Source organism: Thermobia domestica, chromosome 5, assembly GCF_964235325.1.
Source record: "Thermobia domestica chromosome 5, izTheDome1.hap1.1, whole genome shotgun sequence".
Classification (NCBI taxonomy): Eukaryota; Metazoa; Arthropoda; class Insecta; order Zygentoma; family Lepismatidae; genus Thermobia; species Thermobia domestica.
Window position 1 is genome coordinate 198,411,094 of NC_137458.1, and position 27,894 is coordinate 198,438,987.

The following is a 27,894-nucleotide window of genomic DNA, read 5'->3' on the forward strand; positions in this document are numbered from 1 at the left end:
CGTTCAAAATGAAGTGTTACGGTCAGTGTCCCAGATCGGAATGGCAAATTTCGCGCTGCATGATCTTTTAATAGTATTTCAATTGTTAAAACAAAATTTTGCAAATGGCATATAATAAATATCTTCAAAGGTAATTGTTTGAACTTTTCCATATTTAATATCAGAATTGTAGCTATACGCAATAATGGCGCTTTTGTATCACCTAAAATTTGATATTGTATAAAATCTATATAAATAAAACTTTGGTGTGAATATCCAATATCTATGTATGGTTGATTCCCCAACGTTGTTTCACAAGATCCGATTTTTCAGAAAAGTTTAATTGTAATGCTAATGTCGGTGACAATGTGACATTCTACACGCTCATCACATTCGACATGTACAATATTTGAAAAACTAAATCTCATAAATCCTGATACCGTGTTTAATTCACCTATTAAATGATGAATAGTAGATAATATTCATCAATAACTCCTCATAGGCACTGCTGTTTTAAATTTATACCATATAACATTTTCACCTTCTGTAACACTATAACATGTTAATGGAATATGTACTTCACAACCCTACGTACCAATCGGGTTCTGATAATCGCATATTTTTTAATTGATTAATAAAAGATGTTGGACTATTTGTTGGATATACATTTGTATTAGCGTTTGAAACTAATGTAATATAAAAACTGTCATCAATACTTTGAGAAATCATTTTCGTTTAAAGTGAAGTGTTAAGTTTGAAGTTCCGAAACGAAATGGTAATTTTAACCGGTGTTCATCTTGTAAGTTTACATTTCTCGTATCAAAACATTTTTTCAACTTTAATATAATGCTGTGTGTGAAACGAAAGATTTTTCATGACCGTGTTGTACATTACATACACTAAGTTTTCGAACTGTCGGTCCAATATTTTGTTTTACAATATCAACGCAAACATTAATTGTATTGGGAATATTATCTAAATTACATGGAAATTTTCCACGTGTTAATATCAAGTCAACATTTCTAACTTGTGTATACTACATTTTTAATATCAAGTGTATTTTCATTAATAATCCCGAAAATGTAATCCCGGTGTATACCAATCATACATTGACCTAATTTCAAAGAATGTTTAATAACAATTTTTATTTTTATTTTGTAAATATTGTAATATACGAATATTTTCAGGAATCAACTGAAGAATAGATTCAATAGAATATCCCGGTGTTATTGGAACATGACGTTTATCATCAATAAGAGTAGTAATTATTTCTTTATTTTCACCATTATAAAAACCACGGAATATTAATTTGTTAATGCAACGCCTCATTCCCCATCACTTAAATCAATATGTTGTGCTAATTTCACTCAAAATGAAGCTAGTAGTATTGAAAAATTACTACTTGCATTTGAAGGAAGAAGAGTTACGTCAAAGTCGGGTGTAAAGTTTGAATTCATCTTCCAGACAATAGAATCTAATATAATCCACGAATTCATACTTCATGGATTTCCTAGCTATTTAACATACATCCACCCATTTTTACGTTTTAATACTTTTTCAATTAGATAGGTTTTTGAATTTATAATTAATTTTTATAATTCTTGTGCATAAAATATCCCTTTAATTTGTTCACCATTCCAATCTTAATTTATCAGTGACCGGATCTAATTTAATACATTAATCAGCAATAAATATTTTTGTGACCATTTAGGTTAATATCCATTTTCTAATGTGTTTATACTTACTAACACGGACATCATCACTAGGACTAAATTTACAACTTGTATTATTTTATTTACTTTATTTCAGTATGTTTCCCACACTCGATTCACAGAATCATTTACTTTCCGGGTGTAATTTTAATACCTATTATTTACAATTTGATCTAACGTTAATATATCGATAAGTATTATTTGCAGTAAAGTAATGATATAATTTTTCTTTTAATGTTCTTATAAATCGTTCTACTAAAGCACATTTAATTTCGGAGTGAACACTAAGGATTAATTTCATATTCTTTAAACAATTGTTTCACATGACGATTATAAAATTCTGTACCTAAATCTGCACATTAAACACAGGCAACGTGAAATTTTAAAAAAAAATCATTACTTTTGCCATTTCAGAACCTTTTTGTTGTTAATTATACACAATATGCATAACGTGAAAAATTATCAACAATATATATTTGTAATTATTATTATACTTTGCAATATTTTTATATCTGCTAAATCCATTTGTAATGTTTCATTTGGTGCACTAACATAATAGTTTTTACGTTCAAAAACTTCACGAGCTAGTGCATGTAATGTATAAGCATCTTGAAAAGCTAAAAATTTTTAATTTTTGTTTTAGACAACTTCGTTTTACGTTGTAATGTTTGTATACACAATAAACAATCAGGATTTGAATAATCGTAATATATTTTTGATAATTTTGTCATTTTTACATACTATATTCTTTCCAATGTTTAAATAAATTACTGCTGTTGGACTAGATGATTTTCTTACTTTACGACTACGTTCTCTTTTATTACTACTAGTATTCAATTTTGATGCTGGTGTGCGAATAAATTCTTTAGGGACATTAAGATCTAATAAATTTTTAAATTCATGAATACCTATAGGACTTCTTGAATATTTTCTTGTACGAACATCATCTACTAAATCTATAATATTTGAACCTGGTATTGCTTTTTCTTAGATATGTACTATGCCAGACTTATCCCACTGAATTTTATCAGAACTTGTCAACTGCTTTAATAATAGATTGTTTTCCTACGTAATGTTTTCGTTACTGATTGTAAAATGTCTGCTACAAATGGTAAAACAAAAGTATTGTTATCATGCTGGAGAGTTAATGGTAATGATTTTTTCTTCCTGAATAACAGGTAATGTTATAGGTTTATGTGAAGATGAAGTATACTGTAAATGACGATTCAAAGCTTTTCCACTTTTGTTGTACACTAAGATCATGACGTTTTAAAATATTCATTTCTTCATCTAAACGTGATTGATGTGAATCTATGGATTTAAGATTCAACCGAATATCATGTACAGCATTTTCGGGAACTAAAATCATTTTACGTAATTCTGACATTGTTATCGACTAAAAATACTACTTTCTACTGCTGCAAGAAGTGGTCCCAAGATTAACGGTAGAAGAGTGCCACCTTTTACAGGTGTTAACAGGTGTTTTCTTCTTTAATGCCGTACGTTTTTTAGATAAAGCACGTAAGATTTTTTTTATGTCTACGTAAACGTTGCTTCTGACGAGAATTTCCTTTTATTGTGTTTTTAGCTACCTGAGAAATTCTTTTTAAATCCCCTGAAGGATTTTATTAAATTTTGTTTTCGTTTTGCACTCTTGGATTTGCACAGAGCGTCTTGTAGTGTTGTTTTACCTTCAACATTTTAATTCAGACAAGACAAAAATTTCTGTATGCATGTGTTTTACGTTAGCGTACAAATGCACAATTTCATTAGGAAAAATATTTGTACCTATTCGCAATGCATTTGTGTTAAATAATACATGTGTGAGGCTCACGTGTTACTTCGAACACATTCACGATTTCATTACTATATCGTCATTTTTTGTCTTGCTAAATACTGTATTTGTAATTTATCACGAGGATTTTTAAATACTATAATATAATGTACATTTATACTAATATAACGTACGTGTTTTTCTTTTGGAAGTAAATTTTGAATAATAAATGTTACAGCCAACTTTTTGATATGCATACTTTGTAAATTAGCAGCATCACCATTAATTTGACATTAAACCATGAAGAAAATAATGAATTTTCGTTAATTTAAAAATTATTCATGTCGGTATCTCCTCTATAAAACGTATTTTTGCATGTGCATCTAATTTTGGTATTACTGCACCATAACACCATACTATATAATTAAATTTTATACTAAACATTTGATCACGTACATTAAGTAATCGATTTACAAAGCATGTCTTCCCAGCCCTTGACGGACCAGCGATTAAAATAGAGGGATGTTGAAATCAACATCATGTACTCAAATGAATGCATACAGTAAAGTATTTGCTTTATGTACACACTGACAAAAAATCACTGGGAATATAGGAATATTAAAGCTTTCGAGTTAAAAAAAACTAAAGCTGTAGAGTTTTAAAAAATTAAAGCTTAAAATGACTAGTCTCAGGAACGAGTTTTTATAAGAATCGATCCGTAAAAGATAGCAAACGATCCAATAAATAAATAAATTAACAATAATTTACTAACAAATTTTAATATTTTCACAAGCTACGATTGTTCAGAGCTTCCATAGGAAGCAAGCGAATAAAGGAAAAATTCATACAGCTTACATTCACTCGTTCGTGGGCCTATAACCGTAAGGTACGCTTGTATGTTTTCATATAGGTTCGTCGTCAGTCATGTGATGTTCGTCAGTACGTTTGTTTTTGTTAACCTCACGGTGTCTGTCTGTATAGCTAAAGTTCCGGAACCCTGGTCTACGCACAATACTATTTGGTTTTATATTACTGCGGAATCTGTCCAGACACTAATTTATAGAAACTCAAAGCTAATTTTCTGAGAGGACCTATCGTTTAGTGTTGCTCCCAATTTTGACTATATCCTGAACATCCCCTTGGGTATTAATTAGCCTATAACAATAGTTCTTTGCGCCTAATCCTAAAAATCTTGTAAATTTCCAGCTTTCTGGAATTTCATATTAGATCACCCAAATAGTTCTCAAGCGGTAACGAAGGTTCCTCAAATTTTTTCGGTATATACATAATACTGTCGGTGTCAGTAAATTGCTGTCTGGTCCTACAGTCGTCAGTAGTTTGTAGTTCAAGTCTAGCCCACGAAGTAATAACGGCAGCTAAAATTACATTGGAAAACTCGAGAGGGATTTTTTCTGTTTCAGTGTAACTGATAATTAAATGATCATCATTAATTGGGACCAGTTTGAATTTCATACCATGCCGTTCTTAAATAGCTAAGAAACGTGACTTCATCACTAACGATTACACTAGGTGACATCAGTGCGTTGTCCCCATTTGCCATATAATGAGTTGACGTAAAGTTTTGCACATTGTCTCAATCCCGGGTTCGTCCTAATGTTTTCATAATTCAAATGTATGCTTTATGGGCATAATATTCCTCAATATATCTTTGCTTGTCTTCTGTTTAACGGTAAGCAGGAAAACCAGAGTCTTCCTGCTTCATCTCAAGGAAGGAATTCACATTAGTTCCGAACAAACCACCTGAATTACCCTCTTCAGGACCCACAAGTTCAATTTCCGATATTTCGTGTATATCGAGTATTTTGTAACATTTTTGAAAAGCAAGGTGTAACTGGAGTACAAAATGTCCCTGTAAGAGCACACTCAAAGTCACTCTGAGTACAATCGCTGGTGTTTTCCTCCTCCATACATGTATGGCTAATACCGAAAAGTAATCGGCCACCCGCAACGTACGGGTGTATTGAAAATAGAAGTCTTGCGGGCAATATAGTGCATTTTACTACACCATGAATACTTTCCACATCTGGAGAGTCCGGCCCTTTATGAATCTTAGGTGATTTAACTGGCATAGGTTTACGTGACATCACAAGTGTATAGCAATGCAATATCGGCGTAATTGATGACGTCATCACACCACACTCGACGTAAGATCGAAACATCAGTGCGACCACCGCTGTAACAATTCTTGGGAATAAGGAAAGGCAGGTTACTACAAAGTTCTTTTATAAACCTTTGTACGTCATTATCCGTCATTACCTTCTCATCCCAAGAACATTCCTAGATTTCATACAGGTTTATACCTAAACTTTTCAATTACTTCCGGCGCAGCATTGTTTGTTCGTATCTTTTTCCATCGTATTGTAAGTCATGAGAGTCATGCAAAGTGGCGTCGCGATTAAAAGGGTAACAACAGGTACAACTGCCAAAAACAGCCCATGGACTCGAAGGCAGCGTTGAGTCCTTCATGCCATCCATCGATTTGGTACCTACCAATACACTCCCACTTCTAGCATGTTGGATTTCTATCCCTAATTGTTCTTCCATATACATAAGCGATTGCATAGCTTTAGTACTATACTTGGTCTTATGATGGAAACTCAACGTGGGAATTACGGAGATGGTATTTTCACGTAAGTACAAAGTACGATAAGTAGGCATCGCAAGACTTGCAATGGTAGACAACGTAATGAAACATTGCAAACCATTCGTTTTCCCCTCAATAATGTCACTCGATTTGATGATCTCTGCTAGAATTCCAGCGTCATTCTCACAATAAGAGAGCATTGCAGGTTAAACTCCGCGCCACTTGATTCACGTTCTTAGTACCAGGCTGTTCTATTTCTTCTTGCTTCGCCCTTCAGGGTCATAGAATTCAAGTGGGGGATAGGGACCAACATAATTTTGATTTTCTTCTGTGTTAAATAAATATCGGAAATCTCCCTTTTTTGAATTTTCACTAAGGCCTAAAGTTTTGGGTAGTTTCGATAATTTGCAACCGATAAACAAAAAATCTAAAAAACGATTTCCAGTGTTATTAAAAATTTTCTGACCTTGAATAAGGACATTAAAAATAATATGCTGCTCTTCTATTATATTTCTAAGGCAGAAGAGACCATCGTATCTACTAGCGTTGTGACCGATGCAAACTATACGACTAAAGACGGGACGCTCTACTAATACATGATTAACAAAAGCCGTCGTCGTCTTAAAAGAAAACGATTTCCATTATCACCACGTCTTACAGGACTCATCGATGCCTTTAGTTATACAGCTGTGACACACATACAACACACGAACACTACGTCATGTTCCCTTTCACCGTCCGCATTTCGTGCCTTCAACATCGTTTCTACGTCAATGCAATGCAAACAAACCTATTAGTATGTACAGGCTGTTGTCTCCGTACAAAACATGTGTGTCATCAACATGCGTGCGAAATGTTGAACAAAAATGCTCACCACACACATGATAGGATTTTCGATGCCTATTAACAAACATGACACGATAATCAACACAAACCTTAACGTTATCATATACAGATTTAGCCGCTTTACTACGCCGCTGATTCTCAAAACATACACCCTCAGCAGTCTATCTCAGCAGTCATGCTTCACATTTAATTTTCTTACTGGTATAATCGCGTGTTTGTGTTCGCAAAAATAACATTGAATTTCACACTTGTGTTTATAAGACTTACCATTATACGCTTCCAAACAATAGTAGCGATGCTTCCGTTTACCAAGAAAAGTTTTAATATTGGGAATGGGTTCAAAATGAACATCTGTTACCTCTCTGATAATAAATAAAAATCTTATTTTCTGCTGGTTCTCACCAGTAACGAGCTATATATTCCCGATTATTTCTTTCATGCTCCTCATAACTTACAATTTTATACTCCCCTTTCAATACCAAATTGGAAAATACCAATGTCTGTAATGTCACAGCCTCGCTTCGTTTCAACGTTAACTCCTGCATTCCCGCAGAGGACTGCTGTTAACAACCCATGATACGGTTTCTTTTAAACTGACAAACTTTGCCTACTTGCTGTGTTTGGTAATCCAATTTGCTATTACTATGGGGAGTCAAATAATCTTATTTTCTATTGCGTATTAAAGGCTTTTCCAAATATTCGTGGTACTTTAAATATATCTCAACCTTACTCCTTGCATTTCTTCCTTGGCCATGCATAGTCGGCGAAATGGAGCCGAAAGAGTACTTCGTGCCCCAAAAGGAACTCTTCATTTGAATTTAGTACTCGTTCAATTGAGGTGAGGACAGTCCTAGCAGAGAAATCGCGCTTTCTTCTAAATCGCACATACACAGACTTGTTTCTACTTTTACTACTGTCTATGTATAACCCTATATAATCCATGGGGCGCGCGCATTGAAGATCACACGTTCCAATGCAAAATCAATTAAACTTTCAATATAGGCCTCTGGATTATCAATGGTCATGTCATTATCCATAGGTCTAACCGCGATTTCATGGCCCGTAAGATGGAACGATACCTTTTTCTGCTTTCTCTAACAACTTCGAAGTTAATAATGCTGATTTTGCCCATCATTATTACTATTACTACCACTTGTTTTACTACTAGTAGTAACACTTGTACTATTACTATTATTGCTCCCATATCCCACCAGTACTAGATCAGGGGCGTATGATGGATGCCTGAAGATCAGATTGGTTCCCATAACCATGATTATCCTGTACACAATGCTCAGGCGGGGCATTGTATACAGGATTTTGTCCCTGCACGTTTGCGTGGGTGTAACCACAGCATCGTCCATATTTTCAACTAATCTCATTTCTTCAACGGAATTTAGATTAACCCCATTTAAAGATGATAAATCATCATTACTTGATTTATATCATTACTACTCAAGTTACAATTTTCTTGACGGGTCACGGCTATGGGACTTTCAGATGGGATTACATATTGATTCGAAACAAACCTCGTCCCAAAATCAAAAGTTTGACAGCTCTGCAAAAGTAAAATGCCATTACCTTCAAAGACACGAAGAACGCGTAATAGTGCATCGCATCTCTCCGAGCTCCGCTGTCCCAGACGCTGTGGTTCCATTATGGCTTCCAGGCGCTGAAAACTCGGATACTCGTTGAGACCGCAAACCACTTCCTGAATATATATCATCGATCATGTTCAGCTCTTCAGCAGGACAGAAAATATCCATCTAAAATAAACGAGAGAACAATTTTGAGTTATCAAGCACGCTTTAGTAACAATATTAGAAAACTAATCACTTATTTTCCAGCATCAGTTAAATATTAAGCGTAACAATAAAACCGGTCAAATATTTTCAAACTACTGTTAAATAATGTATAAAGGAATGGTTAATTAGTTATTTTATAGCTTTAGTTATATAATAATCAAATAAGTAAAACAAAAAAGACTGCAATCACAATAGTTAATGCAAAAACTGACTAGAGTTTAAGTCTCTCTCACTGATCAATAATACTGGTTAAAATTCTGTGACAAGGAAACTAATAACTTATTTCAAGTAGTAAATAATCTTTAAAGGAATGGGCAATAGGTTATTTTCAAACTTCAGTTATATAAAAACCATATAAGTAAAACAAAAACATCAGTTAAGTTTCTTTATGTCTGTAGAAGATTGACTAGAGTTTTAAAGTCTCGCACTATTCAATAATACTGGTTAAAAAGAAGCCAAGGAAAAGTGCAAAATGTATTTCTTAAATATTCAATAAGTATAAGAAATATAAAATACACACCTCTTAATCTATAGTTAATCTCCAAACAGAACAAAATTATGTGCCCACGTCGGCACTCCTGTCGTCCAACAACAGCAAAGTAACACCTTAAAACTTGTTTTCTTCTGGTAGTGGAGGGCTGACTAAGATTCCAGCAGGCATTAGTATACTGTAATATAATGAATCTCAATAAAAACATCTTAACTCGTTTTAAAATCCTGTTCCAATATTTTTATTTAAAAGCAAAAGTTTAGCACCTAAACGAAACTCCTATTTGATCTTTTACGTATGATGGCGTAAAAGCAAATATCAAAACCAAATAAATAGTTATTATATCACCTTATTTCAAGATTGCCGACAAGTTTTATCATGTTTAGCCGTAACCGCTGATAACTAGCGCACGCTGGTGGCGAATTTTGAAACTAATCAGTTTAATTTTAAGTGTGTCAGGCGTTGCATGTATGGGTATAGCGTCTCGAGCTTTTTCTTCTGTTCTGGTGAGTAAACACTTGTTTTATATTACAGCATTTGTTATTATGAAAACATAAATGACTTTAAATCAGTTATCCAAATTTGATAATCAGAGAAACTTGCGTTCATTACGGGTGAGGTACCCCCGAATATCAACAGTCTTCTGTGTGTCTTCTGCGGGAAAATTTCCCAAACTCGCACCCCTTGAATTCAGCGTCCCGGCAAAAGCGTCTATTTGGTGCGTCTTTTATAACAAAATTCTAAATTCAAAACCCGGGAGAGGTACTTATACCATAAATCGTTTCGTGCAGTGCTATGGGGCGCGTTAAAAATCCTAACAATACCACGTGTTGTTTGCCTTTCTACCCTAAGAAACGACCCTGTTAAGCTTAAAGACAAGTCTTCAAAACCTAAATTAAGTCTGGTATAGTACCACAAGCAACCGCGTGTCACTGCTGTTAAATCTTGTGTGCGTTCCGTGAGATTCCTGAGTATTATTTTTCAAGCATTGCAACTTATTACCGACTAATCTTTATTATTATTATATAGAAACAATTTTCTCTTAAGTGCGCCCATGATTTTTTCCCACAGCTCCACCGTTTCCTCCAACATTCTCACCTCACCATTTTATCAACAAAAGTACCTTATTACCAATTAATCTTTTTATTATTATATCAACAAATTTCTCTTAAGTGTGCCCACGAATTTTCCCACAGCTCCCCCGTTTCCTCCAACATTCCCGTCTCACCATTTTTTCAACAAAAGTACCTTATTACCAGCTAATTTTATTAGGAGCCGATAAATGTTTCTCTAACTAGTTTTATATTATAGACTATGTCACTTGGTTTTCTCGATGTTCTCTATAGTTTCCTTCCCGCTTTTCATCAGTCTATTATTTCAATAGCCTAAACCCGTCTTAATCCTTTCCGTACAAAAACACAATAAGAAATAATTGATTGCTCATCAAGCAAAAGTAACTTACGTGTAAGTTCTAAGATGAGACAAACTTCGAAAAAGAATAATTCGAAGAATCACCAAACACACACAGTATATAAACACGCTGATATCACAAAAATAAGGATGAGGGATATGGAACAAGGGTAATTTATATATTATTTAGGACAGTGGGTGGGCATTCAGTAGTCTAATCCATTATTACTTAAAATTTCTCTACATAGTTTTCAATTACAAAAATATTAAAATACATTTTATTTGACATGTTAGGGTGGCATCTAGCTTTAGTTTCTCTATATGTACATCAAACTTTTAACTATAATTGGGAAATTGTATTTTCACTGGAAATTTTTCAAGATTTGATCTAAAAATTAGTTTAGGAATGCAGACATTGGGCTCAACTTTCTACATAGTTATTATTTGGTCTAGGAATTAATTCGTGCTGGTGGACAAGAGATGGCGCAACGAACGGAGCGTCCCACAGTTCCGTGTATCCACACATGTGTTGCAAACCCCTGTCATCGCGTATCGTTCGTAGTATAGGGCAGTGGATTAAAGCGTCAACAACACCAGTTTGTAGTTAAGTGAACATGGCGCAATTTGTGCCTGATAAAGTGTTTTTGCGGGGTGTCCTGCTGCATTACTTTAACATGCAGAAAAGTGCGACTGAAAGTCATCGTATTTTGGTGGAAGTGTGTGGTGACCATGCTCTAGCTGAGCGAACGTGTCAGAAGTGGTTTGCACGGTTTAGAAGTGGTGATTTCGGCTTGGCAGACCAAGAGCAAGCTGGACAGCCAAAAAAATTTCAAGACGAAGAATTGACAGCATTGCTCGAGCAGGATTCGTGTCAAACGCAGGAACAACTTGCAGCAGCATTAGGCGTTGATCAAACAACAGTCTCCAAACGCTTGAAAGCCATGGGAATGATTCAAAAGATGTCACATTGGGTTCCACATGAATTGAAAGACAGAGACGTTAAAAGACGAAAAACCATTTGCGAATTGCTGCTTCAACGACAGAGCAGAAAGGGGTTTCTGCATCGAATTATTACGGGTGATGAGAAGTGGATCCATTACGAGAACCCTAAACGAAAAAAGGCCTGGGTGAAACCAGGTGAACCAGGTCCATCACAACCAAAACGAGATATTCACTGTGCAAAGGTTATGCTGTGCATATGGTGGGATATGAAAGGTGTGGTGTACTATGAGCTGCTGCAACCGGGTGAAACTATGAATGGAGAACGTTATCGACGACAATTAATGCGTTTGAAGCAAGCTCTGGCCAGAACACGACCAGAATGGGAGAACAGACATGATAAACTTATTGTTCAACATAATAACGCTCGCCCACATGTCGCAAAACCGGTCAAAACCTATTTAGAAAATGTCGGATGGGAAGTTTTACCCCACCCGCCGTATTCACCAGACGTTGCTCCTTCGGACTACTACTTGTTCGATTGCATGAACAACGATTTGATTGGACAGCGGTTTACTTCTTCAGAAGATATCGAAACATGGGTCTCTGACTGGATCGCTTCCAAGGATGAGGACTTCTTTCGCCACGGAATCCGTACATTGCCTGACAGATGGGCGAAAGTGGTGGCTAGCGATGGACAATATTTTTCTTAAGGTATTTATGTATTTTGTGTTTGTACTACAGCTTCAATGTGTGCGTACCAACCGCACGAATTAATTCCTAGACCAAATAAAAGCTGTCACTCAAATCTTTGATTTTCATCTAACATTGGTTAAAAATTTTCTCTACGCAGACAATTTCAACTTTAAGAGCGATTGTGAAATTGCATTTTACAACTTATCTAGACAAGATGACCCTTTTGTTAATGCATATATATAAATTGGAATTACGTTTTCCACGTACAGTTTGTATAATAAAATTTCATTCTAATGTATGATCATAATTTTTTTTGATTAAAAATGGTCATACTATCATTTGTTTCATCTGGCATTGCTTAAAATTTTCAAGCAATCGCTTTCTCTACGTACCAATACACAACTTAGTGCATTAACTCTGACATACAGTTCCGAGTATCCCTTCGGGTTCTCATGATGAGGGTGGAGTTCTCTGGTATGTGGTGGCTGACGTACAACAAGGAAAGTGTCAGCAGAGGACATTAACATATATTCACCGTAACCAAGAAGGAAATGCGCCACCAGTGGATGCATCAGAGGTCATTCCTTCTGAAACGTCATAGTCAACACAAACTTTTCACAAAAGCAAGCTTCGTCATAAGTTCAGTTTGTCTGTAGTGTTCGGCGATGAAGTGCATATGCTAAGTTCTGCGTTCAACCAAGAAGGACATGTAAAAGTATACGTACACGTCTTTCAGTATATTACCAACTTCACATGTTCTGAATTTACAAAGTAAATGATCCAATAAAATAAATGAATAAATAAATATTTCAACCCTATTCCTTCCTTCCTTCCTTCCATATCATGGATTCTCTTCCTCATCTACTCCACCTCCCGGGTTCGATTCCAATTGTCAATACATAAGCAGGAACCATTCTTTACAAGGAATATAGGGACCATTCTTTTCATTGTGCTATAATTCACATGGGACCATTCCCTTACATTGTGCTAAAAGAAATTCATTGGGGACCATTCTTTACATTGTGCTATAAAAAATTCATTGGGTGCCATTCTTTACAGGAGCTATAAGAAATTCATTGGAGCCATTATTTACAGGAGCTACAGGTAATTCATTGGGGCCATTCTTTACAGAAGCTATAGGAAATTCAATGGGGCCTATTCTTTAGAAGTAATATATAGACCATTCTTTACAGCAGGCTATAGGGACTATTATCTTTATATGCTCAGACAACAGTATTCAAGGGACAACAATGTCATGGTCCCTACACAGGCACCTTTTTTACAAGGGAACAGGGACCATTTTAAAGATTCTCACCAATACATAAACAGGGACACTTCACGGGTTATAGGGAATCCATTGGAAGGGTCCTTGACCAATACATGGGGCTGTGTACACTACAGGGGCCATTCGACGGGTCCTCGGATCCATTGGGAACCATCATACTGCTTGGACCATGCACCTACGTTAACACAACGAACATCAAGGTTAAAAATGCCATTCAACCTTTCCAGGAAAAAAATTAAAAGAACATGACATGCTTTTACATGTCAAAATTAGTCATACACTTTCTCTAACGTGTCAAACGTTTTAAATACATTAAAAAAAGCATAATTTACAGTTAGTGCGTCACCTTTATTTACATTTTAACAAAATAACTACTCATGTATATTTATTTTGAAACCGGAAGTTGTTTTGGAATTGAAACACATTACGTCTCCACCCTTAGCTCTGACACTATCCAGTGTTTGAATTCCACAATTCTTTATTTTCAATTTATAAAGTATAAATCTACTATAAAGCATTGCGCTATCATCCAATCTGTATTCGTTGTAGTGATTCAATTCTCATTTTCAAAGTTTAAGATAAAATCATGAAACACTGGTTTATTATAAAATCTGCATTATTCGCAGGTATTATTATTGCTGTTATTGGTCTTTTTCTTTTCTCAATTTTTAAAGCAATAAATGTATTGCATTATCATAAAATATGCGTTCCTTTCAAAGAATATTATTCTGTACACAATCGTACGCAACGAAGGATTTCGGGGTTTGAAATTTTCTGAGCAAGATTTTATGTAAAACAAGTAATTATATATAATGTCGAAAGAAAATAAATGACAGCTTGGTTTTGAATCGAAATTTGATATTTTAAAGACCAGTGTGAAGTCGGCTCATCCAACATTGTTTTGTAAATATGACTATTTTTGAAACTATTTTCTCTTCAAACCAATCAATAAGAATCAAAAAAGAAATGATTTGGCATGAGTTTTGAATTGAAATTTTAAAAGTAGAATAAGCAGTATGAATTTGACCATCAAATTTATTTTGTAAATATTTGCTTTTGTTTTTCGATTTATTCCCTCAAACAATTCAGAACAAACGAAAAATAATCCACGTTCATTAACTGTATTTCGTAGATATATCCTTATCTTTATCGAAGAAGCTACTTTTCTTCTGAATGATCAACAAACCGAAATAAAGAAAATTGATTTTGGTTTTGAATCAAATTTAAGTGAAGGAACCAAGGTAACTATAACAAGACTTCAGTTTTGGATCTAAATTGAAAAGAAGGCGGAGGGTAGTGAAAGTGTAAATGTCTTAATTTTCGAAAGAAATTATAGAATCAGCAACAACTCAAAAACAAACGATTGGCTTCGGTTTCGAATCAAAATTTGAAAGTGGGGTTGAGTGTAAAGTTAGCCTCACCTTTATTTTTTTTAAATATCTCTGTTTTTCGACACAAACGATATTTTTATTCAAAACAATCAATAAAAATGAAAAGGAAACGACGGGTTTTGGTTTGGAGTCGAATTTTGGAACTGAGGGACAATGTGAACTCCTCAAACTATATTTTGCAAATATCTCTGTTTTTTTCAAAACAAACTCTTTCTTCAAAACAATAAAAAAAGAAAAGATTGATTTTGGTTTACAATCGAAATTTGAAAGTGAGCTATCTGTGTAATTCTCTACATCTTCTCACTATGCTCGTAAATATTATTTTTCCTTTTTTGGCAATATAATTGCATTTTTCCATATTTAAGCTATTGAAGTCTAATTTCGTAAAAGAATCATTGTATGGCACGTTTAATTCATGTTCGACATCAGAAAATTGTATCTATTGTGTATCGTTATATTGTAGCTTATCTACTGTGCAATGTTGGCAGCCTTAGTACGCATTTAAACCATAAAAACAATATTGCTATCTAAGTAGCAAATACTAAAACATCAATTGGGCAAGAACATTAATTATGTGACGATTAAAAGGACCCGTATAGTGCATTTACTCATGTCAATTAGGAATTTTGTGTTCATAAATTGAATGTTACCATTAACTTACACATGCTCCTATTACTCAGTTTCAAGTATTTAATTGAAAACACCGGTCAATTAACAATGAAGTTTTCAGATAGATGATGACTGAATTCTAGAAATAGACCACAAGCAATTTCAATTATTGTATGTGCATTATTAATCATCATAATAAAAATATTGAAGTAAATATTGTCATCTACAATCTCACCCTAAAGGGAAATATATTTCAAACCTTATTTTCCTTAAACGTTTACGGAGAATTCGATTACTCAAGGCTTTGCCGAAATCTGGTTCTTTTTTCCGCAAATAGACCACTTTTTCTGGTTTATAATAAATATTTTCATATTAAACGTTCAATTAGGATGGAAACCTATTTTAATAGCTAATAATACCACATTAAACAATTACAGATACACACAACAGTTAATACAAAAAAATTTTAAAATTCAATTTTTTTCAGTTTTTCTTCTGATGACCGAACATCATTCTTGACTAACACATTGACTTTTTTCTCCCAAAACTGCGAACTTTTTTATTTGAAGGTTGATAATATAGTTGATGAAGAATCATTTCAGCGCTTTAATGCCTATCGAACACCAATATTCTAAAAATAAAACTTTTCTTTGTGATTTTCATAGTCGGCAAATAGACCACTTTGAGACATGTTTTTGTCAGTTGATTATACAATATTGCAATGAAACACTGGTCGGCTTTTACTTTTTTGCTTAATTGTACGCAATACAATGTACTTACTATTATTTATTATGCCGACGTACTATTTTTAGACCTATAAATTACGAGTTCGCAAATAAGCCACTTTCAAGCAGCTATAGATAGTGTGTGTGAGTGTGTGTGTTTTATTTCTGGTGGTATGCAACGTGTTGCGTAGTAAAACACATATGCGTCCAGAAATTCTCAGTATTCGTTGTTTTGAAGTATTTAGAATTAAAAATTAATCCAAAATTATTCTATACAAAACAACCAGCACAGAAAATTGAAGGACACACGTCGGCTGAGCGGGTATTTTTGTTTGCGGTTCAGCAGGTTACCAGTTATAAAAGCAATTTCAACAAGCCCATTTTCCAAAATTATATAACAACTTTATTGTAACAAATTTAAATGCAATAACATGTAACATATAAGAAGTTTAAATAACATTCGACTTTACTTAAGTCTGTTAATCAAATTTCAATAGGAGGTAACAAATAGCTTTTAACTTTTTTTAGTTTTGTTTGACACGTAAAGAAAAGTATAAAATCCCGGCCAAAGAACAATAAGGGAATACGTTCAGAAAGCTCACTCAATAATAAAGCTACTAATGTTCTAGCATGCTTGTTTTTTAGGCTTGCTGCCTTTAATTTAGAAGTTACGAGAAAAAATATTTCCAATAAGTTAGCAAACAGCAAACTCAGCTCATATGTAGCTGCTAAATCTAAAGACATGGGCTTAACATTTTTTTTTATTTTTTACTCCTTTGCAAAGACGACAATATGAATGAAGAAACAGAATTATATTAGTATTCTAATATTACTTAAATCTACCACACAAACCAATAAGAATCATTCATTTCCATTGTATTCTTTTGCTCTCATTTTGTCTCAAAAACTAGTTTAAAAAATTCCTTTAAACCAAACCGCAGGTAATTCTCACTCAGTCATCCCATATTAACACAGTTCCGTTTGACTCCTCCACATTATCCTGTCGTAGCAAATTCCGTTCGAACACCCAAGGTGATTACCTAAAACATTATGAAGTTCGCTCGCTGTACATTCCCGAGGAGCAAACAGGCAAAACTAGCGCCATGCAGCGGGAAATATGAGTACTTCCAGCGATAGGTAACTCAAGGCCAACTTACAGCATTTAAAGCTGTTTCTCTTATTGTCATTCACTATGGAGATTTTATTAACAAATCTTAAAAAATGTTTATTATTCGACTAAACGCAACACAAAATTTACCCCCAGGAGGGTTACGAATTTCTCCTTTCCAAAAACAATAACTAAACAATAGAATAGTAAAAATTACTGTACATTACAAATTATCTTCCAAATATTTGGTTAATCTTACAAATTTTCCCAAAAATTGAAATCCATTACAAACAACAATTCGACGTACACAGATGATGATGACTAGCTCTACTACCTCTCCTAGTCCCTAACTCACGTGAAGGTTTTCCTGCAGGAAAAACAAAATTAAACACAACAAGAATTCTAACTATTATATACAAAACAATAATCTTAACTACAAAATGTAGTTCAGTTAAGGGATTTTAAGCCGATTTTAAACATTAGGAATTTGAGCGTTTTGAGCTACATTATATGGCTTACAAAAACTTACATGTCTTCAACCTAATAGCAGGATTCTCTACATTTTCTAGCCAAACCGTAGTCTGTGTTGGTTTGCTCAGTACAATAAAAGGGACATCCCAAGGATGTGATATTTTGGGGTTAAAGTGTTTTTCTACAGACAATTTAATAATTCTTTTAACTAACACAAGATCTCCAATATGTATATTAACTGGGATATGTTTCTGTGAATAGATTTTCTCATTTCGTTTCAAAGCATTGTGAATATTATTACTTATGGTAGCAAGCTTCTCTTCCTTATTCTGATCAAGAATTTCAAGATCTAACAACCATTTGATATCTAATGGATGATTAAAATTTTCTTCCCATATAAATTTCACTAGGCGGAAACCCAGTAGTTTCGTTCATGCTAATGTTTATAGTGAACGCGATTTTAGTTAACAATTGGGCCCATTTTCTCTGTAATTTATCAACATACGCACGAATCAAGTTCTTCACTGACCTTACGGCCCTTTCAGCTTTATTCGGCGACGGGTTATAAGGGAATAATCTAACATCCTGAATACCATAAGAATATAAAACCTGAGTGAAGAAATCTGACACGAAATAAGCTCCATCGTGTAACACAGAACCTGGAAATCAATATCTCAGACTTAAATCTAATAGTTTATTACAAATTGTTTTAAAATGTAATTGTCTCAAGCGTTCTAAAAACACAAATCTACTAAAAGAATCGGTTACAATAAAAATATACTCATAACCAGAACTATTAGGCTGTCGGCCAGCTACGTCAATATGCCAGACATAATTAGGATGTTTAACTGTTCTTGTATAATAATTTCCCATTGGTTTAGTAGTTTTATCCTTGCATTTCTGACATACATCACAAATATTTATGAAATTCTTAATAGAGTACATTGATGGCCAAAAATTCCCATTTGACCTCCCGGTACCAAAGAATTATGGACGTACTTAAGAATTGAGTTTACTAATGAAGGTGCAACAGCTCTGAAACCCTGTCCAGATTTACCTTTCGTTCGCTTTAATAAGATATTTTGCAATTTATAACCTCTTATCTTCTGTTTATTCTAGTTTAGTAATAATTTCTTTCAGTCGAGGGTCCTTTGATGGTCTTTTAAGGAAATACTAAAATCAGGATACTTCCAAAAATTTACAAGACACATTTACACTTTTACCATGATCTTTAACAAGTTATACAACATCTTTATGTTTAGTGTAAAATTCTAAATGATTTCCAGCAAGGCTGAGAAAATCAGTGACAATTTATTTTCGTCCGGATATGAACTATTCTAAATCTAAAACGAGCTCGTTTTTATAAATGTTCCATATCGCCGTTGAAGTTTATGATTAGTTAGAAGCCAGGACAAACTTTTATATCGCTGTACACCAGAAATGGATTAAATAAATAGTACTCAAACTGTTCTAAGCAAAGGGTTAAGGCTTTAAGTTCCAATTCATAAACATTCTTACTCCAATCAGTATGTGGAATAGCTTTCGAGAACATAGCAACAGGTCTTAAATTACCATGTTCATCATACTGGGAACTCCTGAAAAATGACGCAAACCACTATCCGAATGGACAACAAAGAATTCATATCAGGAACCTTCAAAACCACGTGTTCACAAAATTCATCTTTTAATTTCTGAAGTGCTTTATCATGATCTTTAGTCCTTCTGAAGTTCTTGGCGCCTTTCTCTCGGTACGTGATGGCTCTCGGTTTGCCGCAGTCGGAAAGGTAAATCCATGCTTCATCGAGGGTTACAATGTACATCCATCTTTCTTTTGCCAGATGACGTTCGTACAGCTTCCGGGCGTTACACTTTCGTTTCTTTTGGTGGGCATCCGTGAGAAGATGGTCGCGAGCTTTCATGACTTTCTCAAGCTTGAGTTGATGGTGTAACACCGGCTCACAGTCCCCAAAGACACGTCAAGAAGATTAGCCATACACCTTTGTGTTGGCGCATTTTCTTGCATTGCCATTTTGCGAAGTTTCCTCTGCATGGTGGAGGTGGCCTTGGTGCATACCCGCTTCCTAGGCAACTTCGTTGGTGATCCAAATGGTGGAACTTCGTTGCCCTTGTACCTTTTAATAACATTTTTATTCCACTTAAACTGATGTTGCAACCATTCTACTTGCACTGTTTTCTAATGACAGAAACACTGAAGTGGGCGTCATAAAGAGGCGCAACATAACTTTCCCAAAACCGGCTTAGTTTGGGTGGCATTTTGGTTACAGAGCAGAAACCCACTTACTTGGAAACAAATTTAACACAACACTCACACCAGTGGTCCTGTTTCGTGCGTTATTGTCGTCCGCGCGGAAAAACAACTCCGTTCACAGGAAACCACTGCACAACACTGTAGGACACCATGATCCAGGTCGTGTGATTCCATTCTGCCCGGGAGAGGGAAGGAACGAAACCGGCCAAACGTAGACTGAACCTCTGTATTTTTGATCTTCTAGGTATGTCTTAGGTGATATATCGATGTTCGAAGGTAGTGTGTGAAAAAGCGACAGAACTTTCTTGGTTACCTTTATAATCCTTCTTGTCACCCTCTCTTCTATTGTATATTTCCCTCTTTTCTTTACAGATTTCCCTTCCTCATTCGCAGATCAACTTTCTATACATCCTTTCCTTCCCTTTTCCAGTCTTTCTTCAATTGTTGCTGGTTAAGCAATGAAGAAAGTGTGTGCCTTCGGCGGAGACTACTTTGACTAACCAAGAAGTGTTCCTTTTAAAATATATCTGAAAGTGGCTCACTAACAACAAACGTAACTTTTATTTGTTCTGCCTATGTTTTTACTTTTTCCATATAGATCTAAATACTTTCAGCAATGAACCATTTATCTGGTACTCAAAATATTTGGGGAGGAACGCGTTCCGACTGCACCCCGCCAGAGATGCCCGTGATAATAAAAATACTCTGAAAGATATGAAACTTTTTAACAATTATGAATCGGAGGTACCGGCACCATTATTTTTAGAAGTAAAAGACTATATATATATATATAGTGGATATATATATATATATATATATATATATATATATATATATATATATATATATATATATACACTTGCTTCTTGTAAAAGTCAGCACAGCCCCAGTCCCATAAGTACTAGACTAGTAGAGCATGTCTTTCAGCATTGCACATGTGGATATTTTTTTTAAAATTACCCTGATTTCTATTTAAAGTTCGGAATAACTATACGCTCCTAGATTTTCCTACCTCTCTAGTTACACCGTTTTGAGGAAAAAAGTAGGACATCGAGATCTTTATATTGTAAAACTTTATGTAATTTCGTCTCATATAAGGAAGAGGTAGAGCTGTTAATAAAAAGAGTGTCCGGAATCGACTCCCACTACCAGTTTTATTATAAAAATCCACTATAAGAGTATTTGTACAAAAATAGTATACAATTTGGTCTCTATTAAAAAAGGTAAGTAAAAGGTAGTCTTTAACCGAGTGGTCGCAGACAGGATCTCCAACAGAGCCCCGTAGCAGGCTAAGAGGAGTGGAGTTAAGGAACCAATGCTCCGTAGCAAGCAGAGGCAGGTTAGGTTGCCGACAGCCCCGTAGCAGACTAAGCGGCTGAGGTTGGGATTCCCAGACACAGCCCCGTAGCAGGCTAAGCCAGGAGATAGGCGTAGTCCCGTAGCAGACTAGAGGCCTGGGGTTAGGTTACTCCAAGAGTCCCGTAGCAGACTAGAGGAGGGTCACCAGAGAACTGGTCCTGAGCTGGATTCTTCTGTCCAATTTATAGCGTCCCTTGGGTGGCGGTGGCGCTTCTGCTTCGATTTCGTCTTCTGCTCTGTGGGAGGGGCTAAATGTCGTCTGCGGGTGATTGCAGGTCCCCCTGGTGGAAGTTCCTCTTGATGAAGCACGTGGTGGTGTTTATAAACACTTGATGCGTGGATTTGTTTATAAACAACTTCACATGGGATATTACAATATTATTAATAGTATTACTTTTAATGTCTTTTTGATCTTTCGGAAACCAATATTCAACTTAGAGTACTGAAGTTCGAGCCCCGTAGCGTTAACTTCAGCTTTCGATAATCTAGTTCGCTATCACATTGGCATAATGCTTTGGAACAAATAATAACTAACCAAAGCAGAGCTTTGTTAGGGAAATGAAATTTGCATGTTAATTTATTCAGATTTAGCAACCCCGAGTGTAATGCATGTCATTATGCTAATTAACACCCTCTCGTGCACAGGAATCGAGGTCAAATTTACCTCTTCATATATTTAAACAAACCTAACCTTTACAAAATTTGGCGTCCCGAATAAGGGATTCGAACATCAATACAAACATTTGGCACCCCGAACAAAGGACTCGAACACTTTTACAACGTGTTATTTTCTATCATGAAAAAAGACGTTGTTTCATGCTGCAAAGATTCAGAGATTCAGATACGAGTTTACTTGCACTTGTTATTCCAACATTCAGTTGTCTCAGCAATCGAGTAGGATACCGGCTATGGCCTCAAATTCAGTTCCAGTTGCTATCATATGTATAATTTATTCCTATGTTTATCTATTTATACTCTTACATTTTTTCATGTACTTTTAAAGGTACTTTCGAAAATTGAAAATTTTAAACAGTACAAAAAGTACTTAACATGTGCTAATATCGAAATAATCAGAAACAAAATATTTATATAAAAGAAGAGTCCAAAGCTTAAAACTTGAAGTTAATTTAGGCCCAATCATGAGATTGGTTTTAAAGAGTCTTTTAATTTATTTTATGTTTATTTTTATTCATTGTTCACATACTTCTTGAATAGAGGTAAATCGAACAAGAATCCTTAGTATACTGCAAGTAAAAAGCATGCAAACAGTCATTTTTAATTTAATCAAGATGTATCCTTCATATTTTACTTTCTTTCTCTCTCTCTCTCACACACACACACACACACACACACATACATATATATATATATATATATATATATATATATATATATATATATATATATATATATATATATGTGTGTGTGTGTGTGTGTGTTTGTGTTTTCAAAAGAGCTTCATAGTGATCTGTCACTTTTATACTGATCAAAATGTTTATCCCTAAATGTTTTGAGTTCGTAATCAGTCTGAGTCTCCCATTATATGCCAAAGATAGAGGAATGACTTTATATTTGAACAGACTGCTTGATATGAAGGATCCGTATGTTTTTAGTGGTTGTAACCGAGGTAAATTGAAGAGCATATGAGAAAACTTTACAAACTTTACAATTTACGTTTAAACCTTTATTTATTTATTTATTTATTTAAATAAATAAATAGGTTTATAAGTAGATTGTAAAGTTTATTGTTATTATTATTTTAAATATTTCCGTCTTCAGAAATGAGATTGTAAGTAGAGTTTAGTGTTAGATCTAAGCAATGTATTCCACTGGAAATCGATTCCTGCACAACGCGTACACAAGTTTCGACGTTTCCGAGAGCTGCTCTTTCCTCAAGCTTATTAAACCCTCTGATTTATTTGTAAAGTAGTTGCATAGAATAAACTTCTCATATGTTTCTTTTCTTTCAGGCATATGCCATGGTGTTGCAGGAAATGGTTATGTTTTCTTACTGTTGTATCGCTTAACAGGAGACCCAAAGCACCTGCATAGGGCTCTGTCATTTGCAGAGTTCATTTTCACTCCAGAATTCAGAGCGGCACGTACTCCCGATTCACCCTACAGTTTGTACGAAGGTTTAGCTGGCTCAGTGTGTTTCTTCCTGGACTTATTGGAACCTCAAAAGGCTGAATTTCCATTTTTTGTAATATTTTAAAAATTAAGAAAATAAAATCCATAAGTATACATTACTTATATCACTAACTACATAAATACTGAAATTTAAAGTGAAAATGAGCGCCTATCGTTGAATTGAACCTGAATCTTATACTTTACTGTACCTTTTTTTTATATACCAATTCACTGTTATCTCCGCTTTTGAATCAGCTGTACATTTTTAATCTTTGGACGGTAATTACTCATTCTGTGTAAAGTATGAATTTCATTTTGAAGTACCATTTAGAGTGATTTGTACAATTCCAGTCTCGAACAAGGTGTGCGATATTTCCTATCGATTTGCTTAATAAATGTTAAATTATATTAAGTGTAATATAGTACGTTTCAGACAATTAAACCTTAATACTATTCCTATTGATAATTCACTTTTTCTGTTTTGTCAGTAATAAAATTTGTGTACTTATATAACTTACTGTGTGTGCTTCCTGTCTTCTGTGTGACGAAATGCGAACCTTCGAAATAACTTGCATTTTATTCTTAAAGAAAAAATGATTAGAGATTAAAAACGAAAAAAAAATCAGTCTTTTTCTAGAAGCAGTCTGCTACATAACAATGTAAATGATTTGGCAATAGAAAGATTTTTTTGTATGAAATACATGCTTGTTGCAAGTGTCCCAAATGTTAAAGTAGGCTTCATTTGATTTTTTTTAATCAGTTAAAGGGCATCATATCGTAGGATTTCAACTGTAGGCTACTTACCCAATCTGGATCAAACTTGACATGATGTTTAGGCCCTTTGTTCCTGAGTTACGGGACATCAACGTTGGAGCTTGGACTTACAAGAAAACGTTCTCATGGGGCAGAAGAAAATTTTAATTTTTTTCTTTTATTATATTCAGCATGTCAAAATAAGTGTTCCTGTAAATGTTTGCAGTTCCATCCCCATTGTTTTTTTAAAAGAAAAAAAGAAAAATGCATTAAATGCTCCCGCTCTTTTTTCTTCTGCCAAAATCAGACTTCTATTCAGATATATATAACAAATTCCTAATTAGAATAGAAATACGACTTATGCTTCATTTGACTTGCAATTAAGTAGTCTTTTCTTTGGTTTAAGTCTACTTTGAATACCTCCGCAAGCAGAAAAGTAACAGACAAAAGTTTTGATAGCTTTCCGACAAGTATGCTTATTTCCTGAATTTATTTGCGAATAAGTTAGTAAGGTGACCTCGGAAAGAAACAAAACAAAATAGTGGCATATCGCATTACATTTCAGTTACTACTGTCTGATCGTTATTTTTATTGCTCCAATAGTATCTGAGGAGAAGTACGATATATTTTCATTTGTAATGGAATAGTAGGAAATAGAGTTTTGCGAAATGGAAGGTAGTGTTCATTCATAAACGTTCTGATTGGGGTATAAATACACTCTATGCGAGAATTGGAACCTTGATAGTTGCATCACTGCTTTAGAGACGCTATGCCATGAAATCTCCCTGGTACCACATGTTAGTTACATACCTACCTTACCTCAACGCAAATGAGGCGCTAAACGAGAACATAGCCTCGTATAGTAGTAGGCGGTCTATTTTACACACACACACACATATACACACGTATGCGGACGGTTTAAGGCAAGGTTCTTTCTGTTACGATGTTTTCGAAACAAGAACGACGGAGTTGGATAAAAGTTGAATGTACCAAAGACCCGTACAGCACGAGAATGCCGTCGAAGTCTTCAAGAAGCTTGTGGAAAATTTGCATTGTCTCACAGAACAGTGGCAAGTTGGGTACGAGCCTTCATGGAGGGACGCCAAAATGTGGAAGACATGCGTTCTCATGTTAGTGAAGACGTGAGTGCTTTTATCGTATCATTGGACATTGATCGACGCCGTACTCGGCCCAAGAGACGACTGTTCTGCACATTCTGAAGGAGCGCTTTGGCACGAGAAAAATTGCATCACGATGGGTTTCACATGAGTTGATGGAAATAGGGAATTGACTCCAATACCACGCTGCTCATACCCACTTGGAACGCTACGAGCTGGAATGAGAAGCTTTCTTACACTGTATCATTACACTGGATGAAACGTGGACCAAATCGTACGAGCCTTAATTAAAATGCCAATCAAACGAATGGCATCATTTATGAGTCACCATGAAAATCCAAAGTTCCTCAGAACTCCAGCAATGTGAAAGTTACGGTGATTCTCGTGTATGACTGGGATGGTGTAATCCTAGCTCATACCGTTCCTCCACATCAGGCTGTCAGTGCACAGTATTTTTGTTCCTTTCTGGAACACAACTTGCAACCAGCCTTGAGAAAGAAGTAACGACCCATCATTTGTAAAATCCACCCATCATTTTGCTGGACAGCCCTCGAGCGCGAACAGGGCAAAGTGTGACATTGGCTTGATCGAAGGGGTGAGAAATGCTGTACCAACCACTTAACTCCCCGGACTTGACCCCTTACGACTTTGACTTGATTCCTAAAATTGAATGAGCCTCTTCGCGGAGTTCGTTTCAGAATTGTTCAAGAGATTCTTCAGGCAGTAGACCGGTCCGTTAAAATAATCAACACAACAGGTCCGTATACAGGTATTCAACGACTCCTACATCGCTGGCAGCGAGTTACACACAATGCTGGTGACTACATTGATGAACGTAAAATCTTTGTAACATGCATCTTTTGTATGAGATGTAAATAAATAGTTGCTACTCCTAAGTTTCTAACCTTTGTATCTTTTTAAATGCAGTTAAGTAGAAGTTCTTTTAAAATACGTTATGCTTGAACATCACATACTAAGAGAAAGTGATAGGAAGTAATATTTAAAAATTTCCTGAAAAATCACTGCGTTCGTAATTTATTCAATCGCAAAACCTGTCTCTGAGGCACGTAAAAAATTAGATCATGTTCTGTTCATGTCCCAGAATATCTTCTAAAGTTCGTGCTGATACCTCAATTAGTAGCTGAGAAAAAATGTAGAATTCTCACATTGCATTGCCTTTTTCGTGCAACTTTCGCGGGTAAAGTAGGGAAGAGATAGTGGCTGGAAGTGGGACTTTTTGTGTCAACAATACCAAATGTAATATTTATGCTATTAGACGTTAAATATAAAGAAAGAAACTTATAAGCAAGTAAAATAAAGAAATGAATATTTTTTATACTTTCCTATGTTATTCATTTTCATTTTTTTATTTTTTATAAAGAAATGAATTTTTATACTTTCCTATGTTATTTCCCTGCTTTTAGGAGTATTCAAATTAGATTTAGACCGAAGGCGGCTACTTACATATACCACCATTTACTTGTAATTCAAATAAAGTATAACTCGGGTAATTAGAAATTCTGTGTGTCTTATTAGAAGTCTACCATTTTATCAAAAGGAAAAAATCTTAGAGAGCGGAAAGATTAACTACATTTTTCTGCCAAACTGATGGCAGTTGAGTCCAAAAATTTGTGTTTTGACATGCAAATACAATCTAGGAGCAAAAGATTAAGTTTTTTTCCCGCATCAGAACGTTTGTTTGTGAATCAAACTAGTTATTATGCCTGAGCGTTTGGCTCGCTGTATACTACAGCTTTATTTTTTTTTAAAGTTGCCTATTAACTAACGTCTGGTTGCGCAAATGTTAATGATTAAATCTAAATATTTATTTTATTTATTTATTTATTTATTTATTGTCCTTCAACAGAGAATAGAATCTCCAATTACAGAAGGTACATAATATAGATACTTCATATAATATAATATTATACATAATATTGAATATAATGATACTGACAAAATTCCTGTAGATATCTGACAGAGACAATAATAACTATCGTAAGAGTATAAACCGTTAAACGTGAAGAGTATTACAAGAAATCATTAAAAGTCAAACAATTGGTTTACACATGTATATGCAAATACATGTATTCACATTCTAATACAATATATTTTTCAACTTCTTTGTATACAGAGACAGAGGTAATGCTAAATCTAGATCTTTGTTTAATACTGATATGTTATTAAACCTACTGCACATTCTATATAATGGTGAGCCTTTATACATTTCAGTTCTCGGAACATCTACAGTCAACAGATGTCGCTTACGTAGATAGCCTGATCTAGCATTGAGCCAATTTTTTTGTAAGAAATTACTATTGTCAACATAAGAATTCATAATTTTATAGAGAAATAATTGTTGGAAAAACTCACGTCTGTTACTCAAACTAACATAGTTAAATTTATCTAGAAGGGTTTCATAC

The 27,894-nt window shown here is 34.7% G+C and overlaps 1 protein-coding gene across 2 annotated transcripts in view; it reads left to right on the top strand.

Moving 5' to 3' along the window:
- The window catches only part of LOC145686334 (lanC-like protein 3), a 252,452-nt gene extending 228,386 nt beyond the window's left edge, over positions 1-24,066 (top strand). For both annotated transcript variants that reach the window (XM_081759553.1, XM_081759552.1), the window contains one exon: positions 23,441-24,066. In XM_081759553.1, the coding sequence (XP_081615679.1) occupies positions 23,441-23,685 (245 nt within the window). In that variant the 3' untranslated portion in view covers positions 23,686-24,066. The remainder of the gene's footprint in view (positions 1-23,440) is intronic.
- The last annotated feature ends 3,828 nt before the right edge of the window (positions 24,067-27,894 follow it).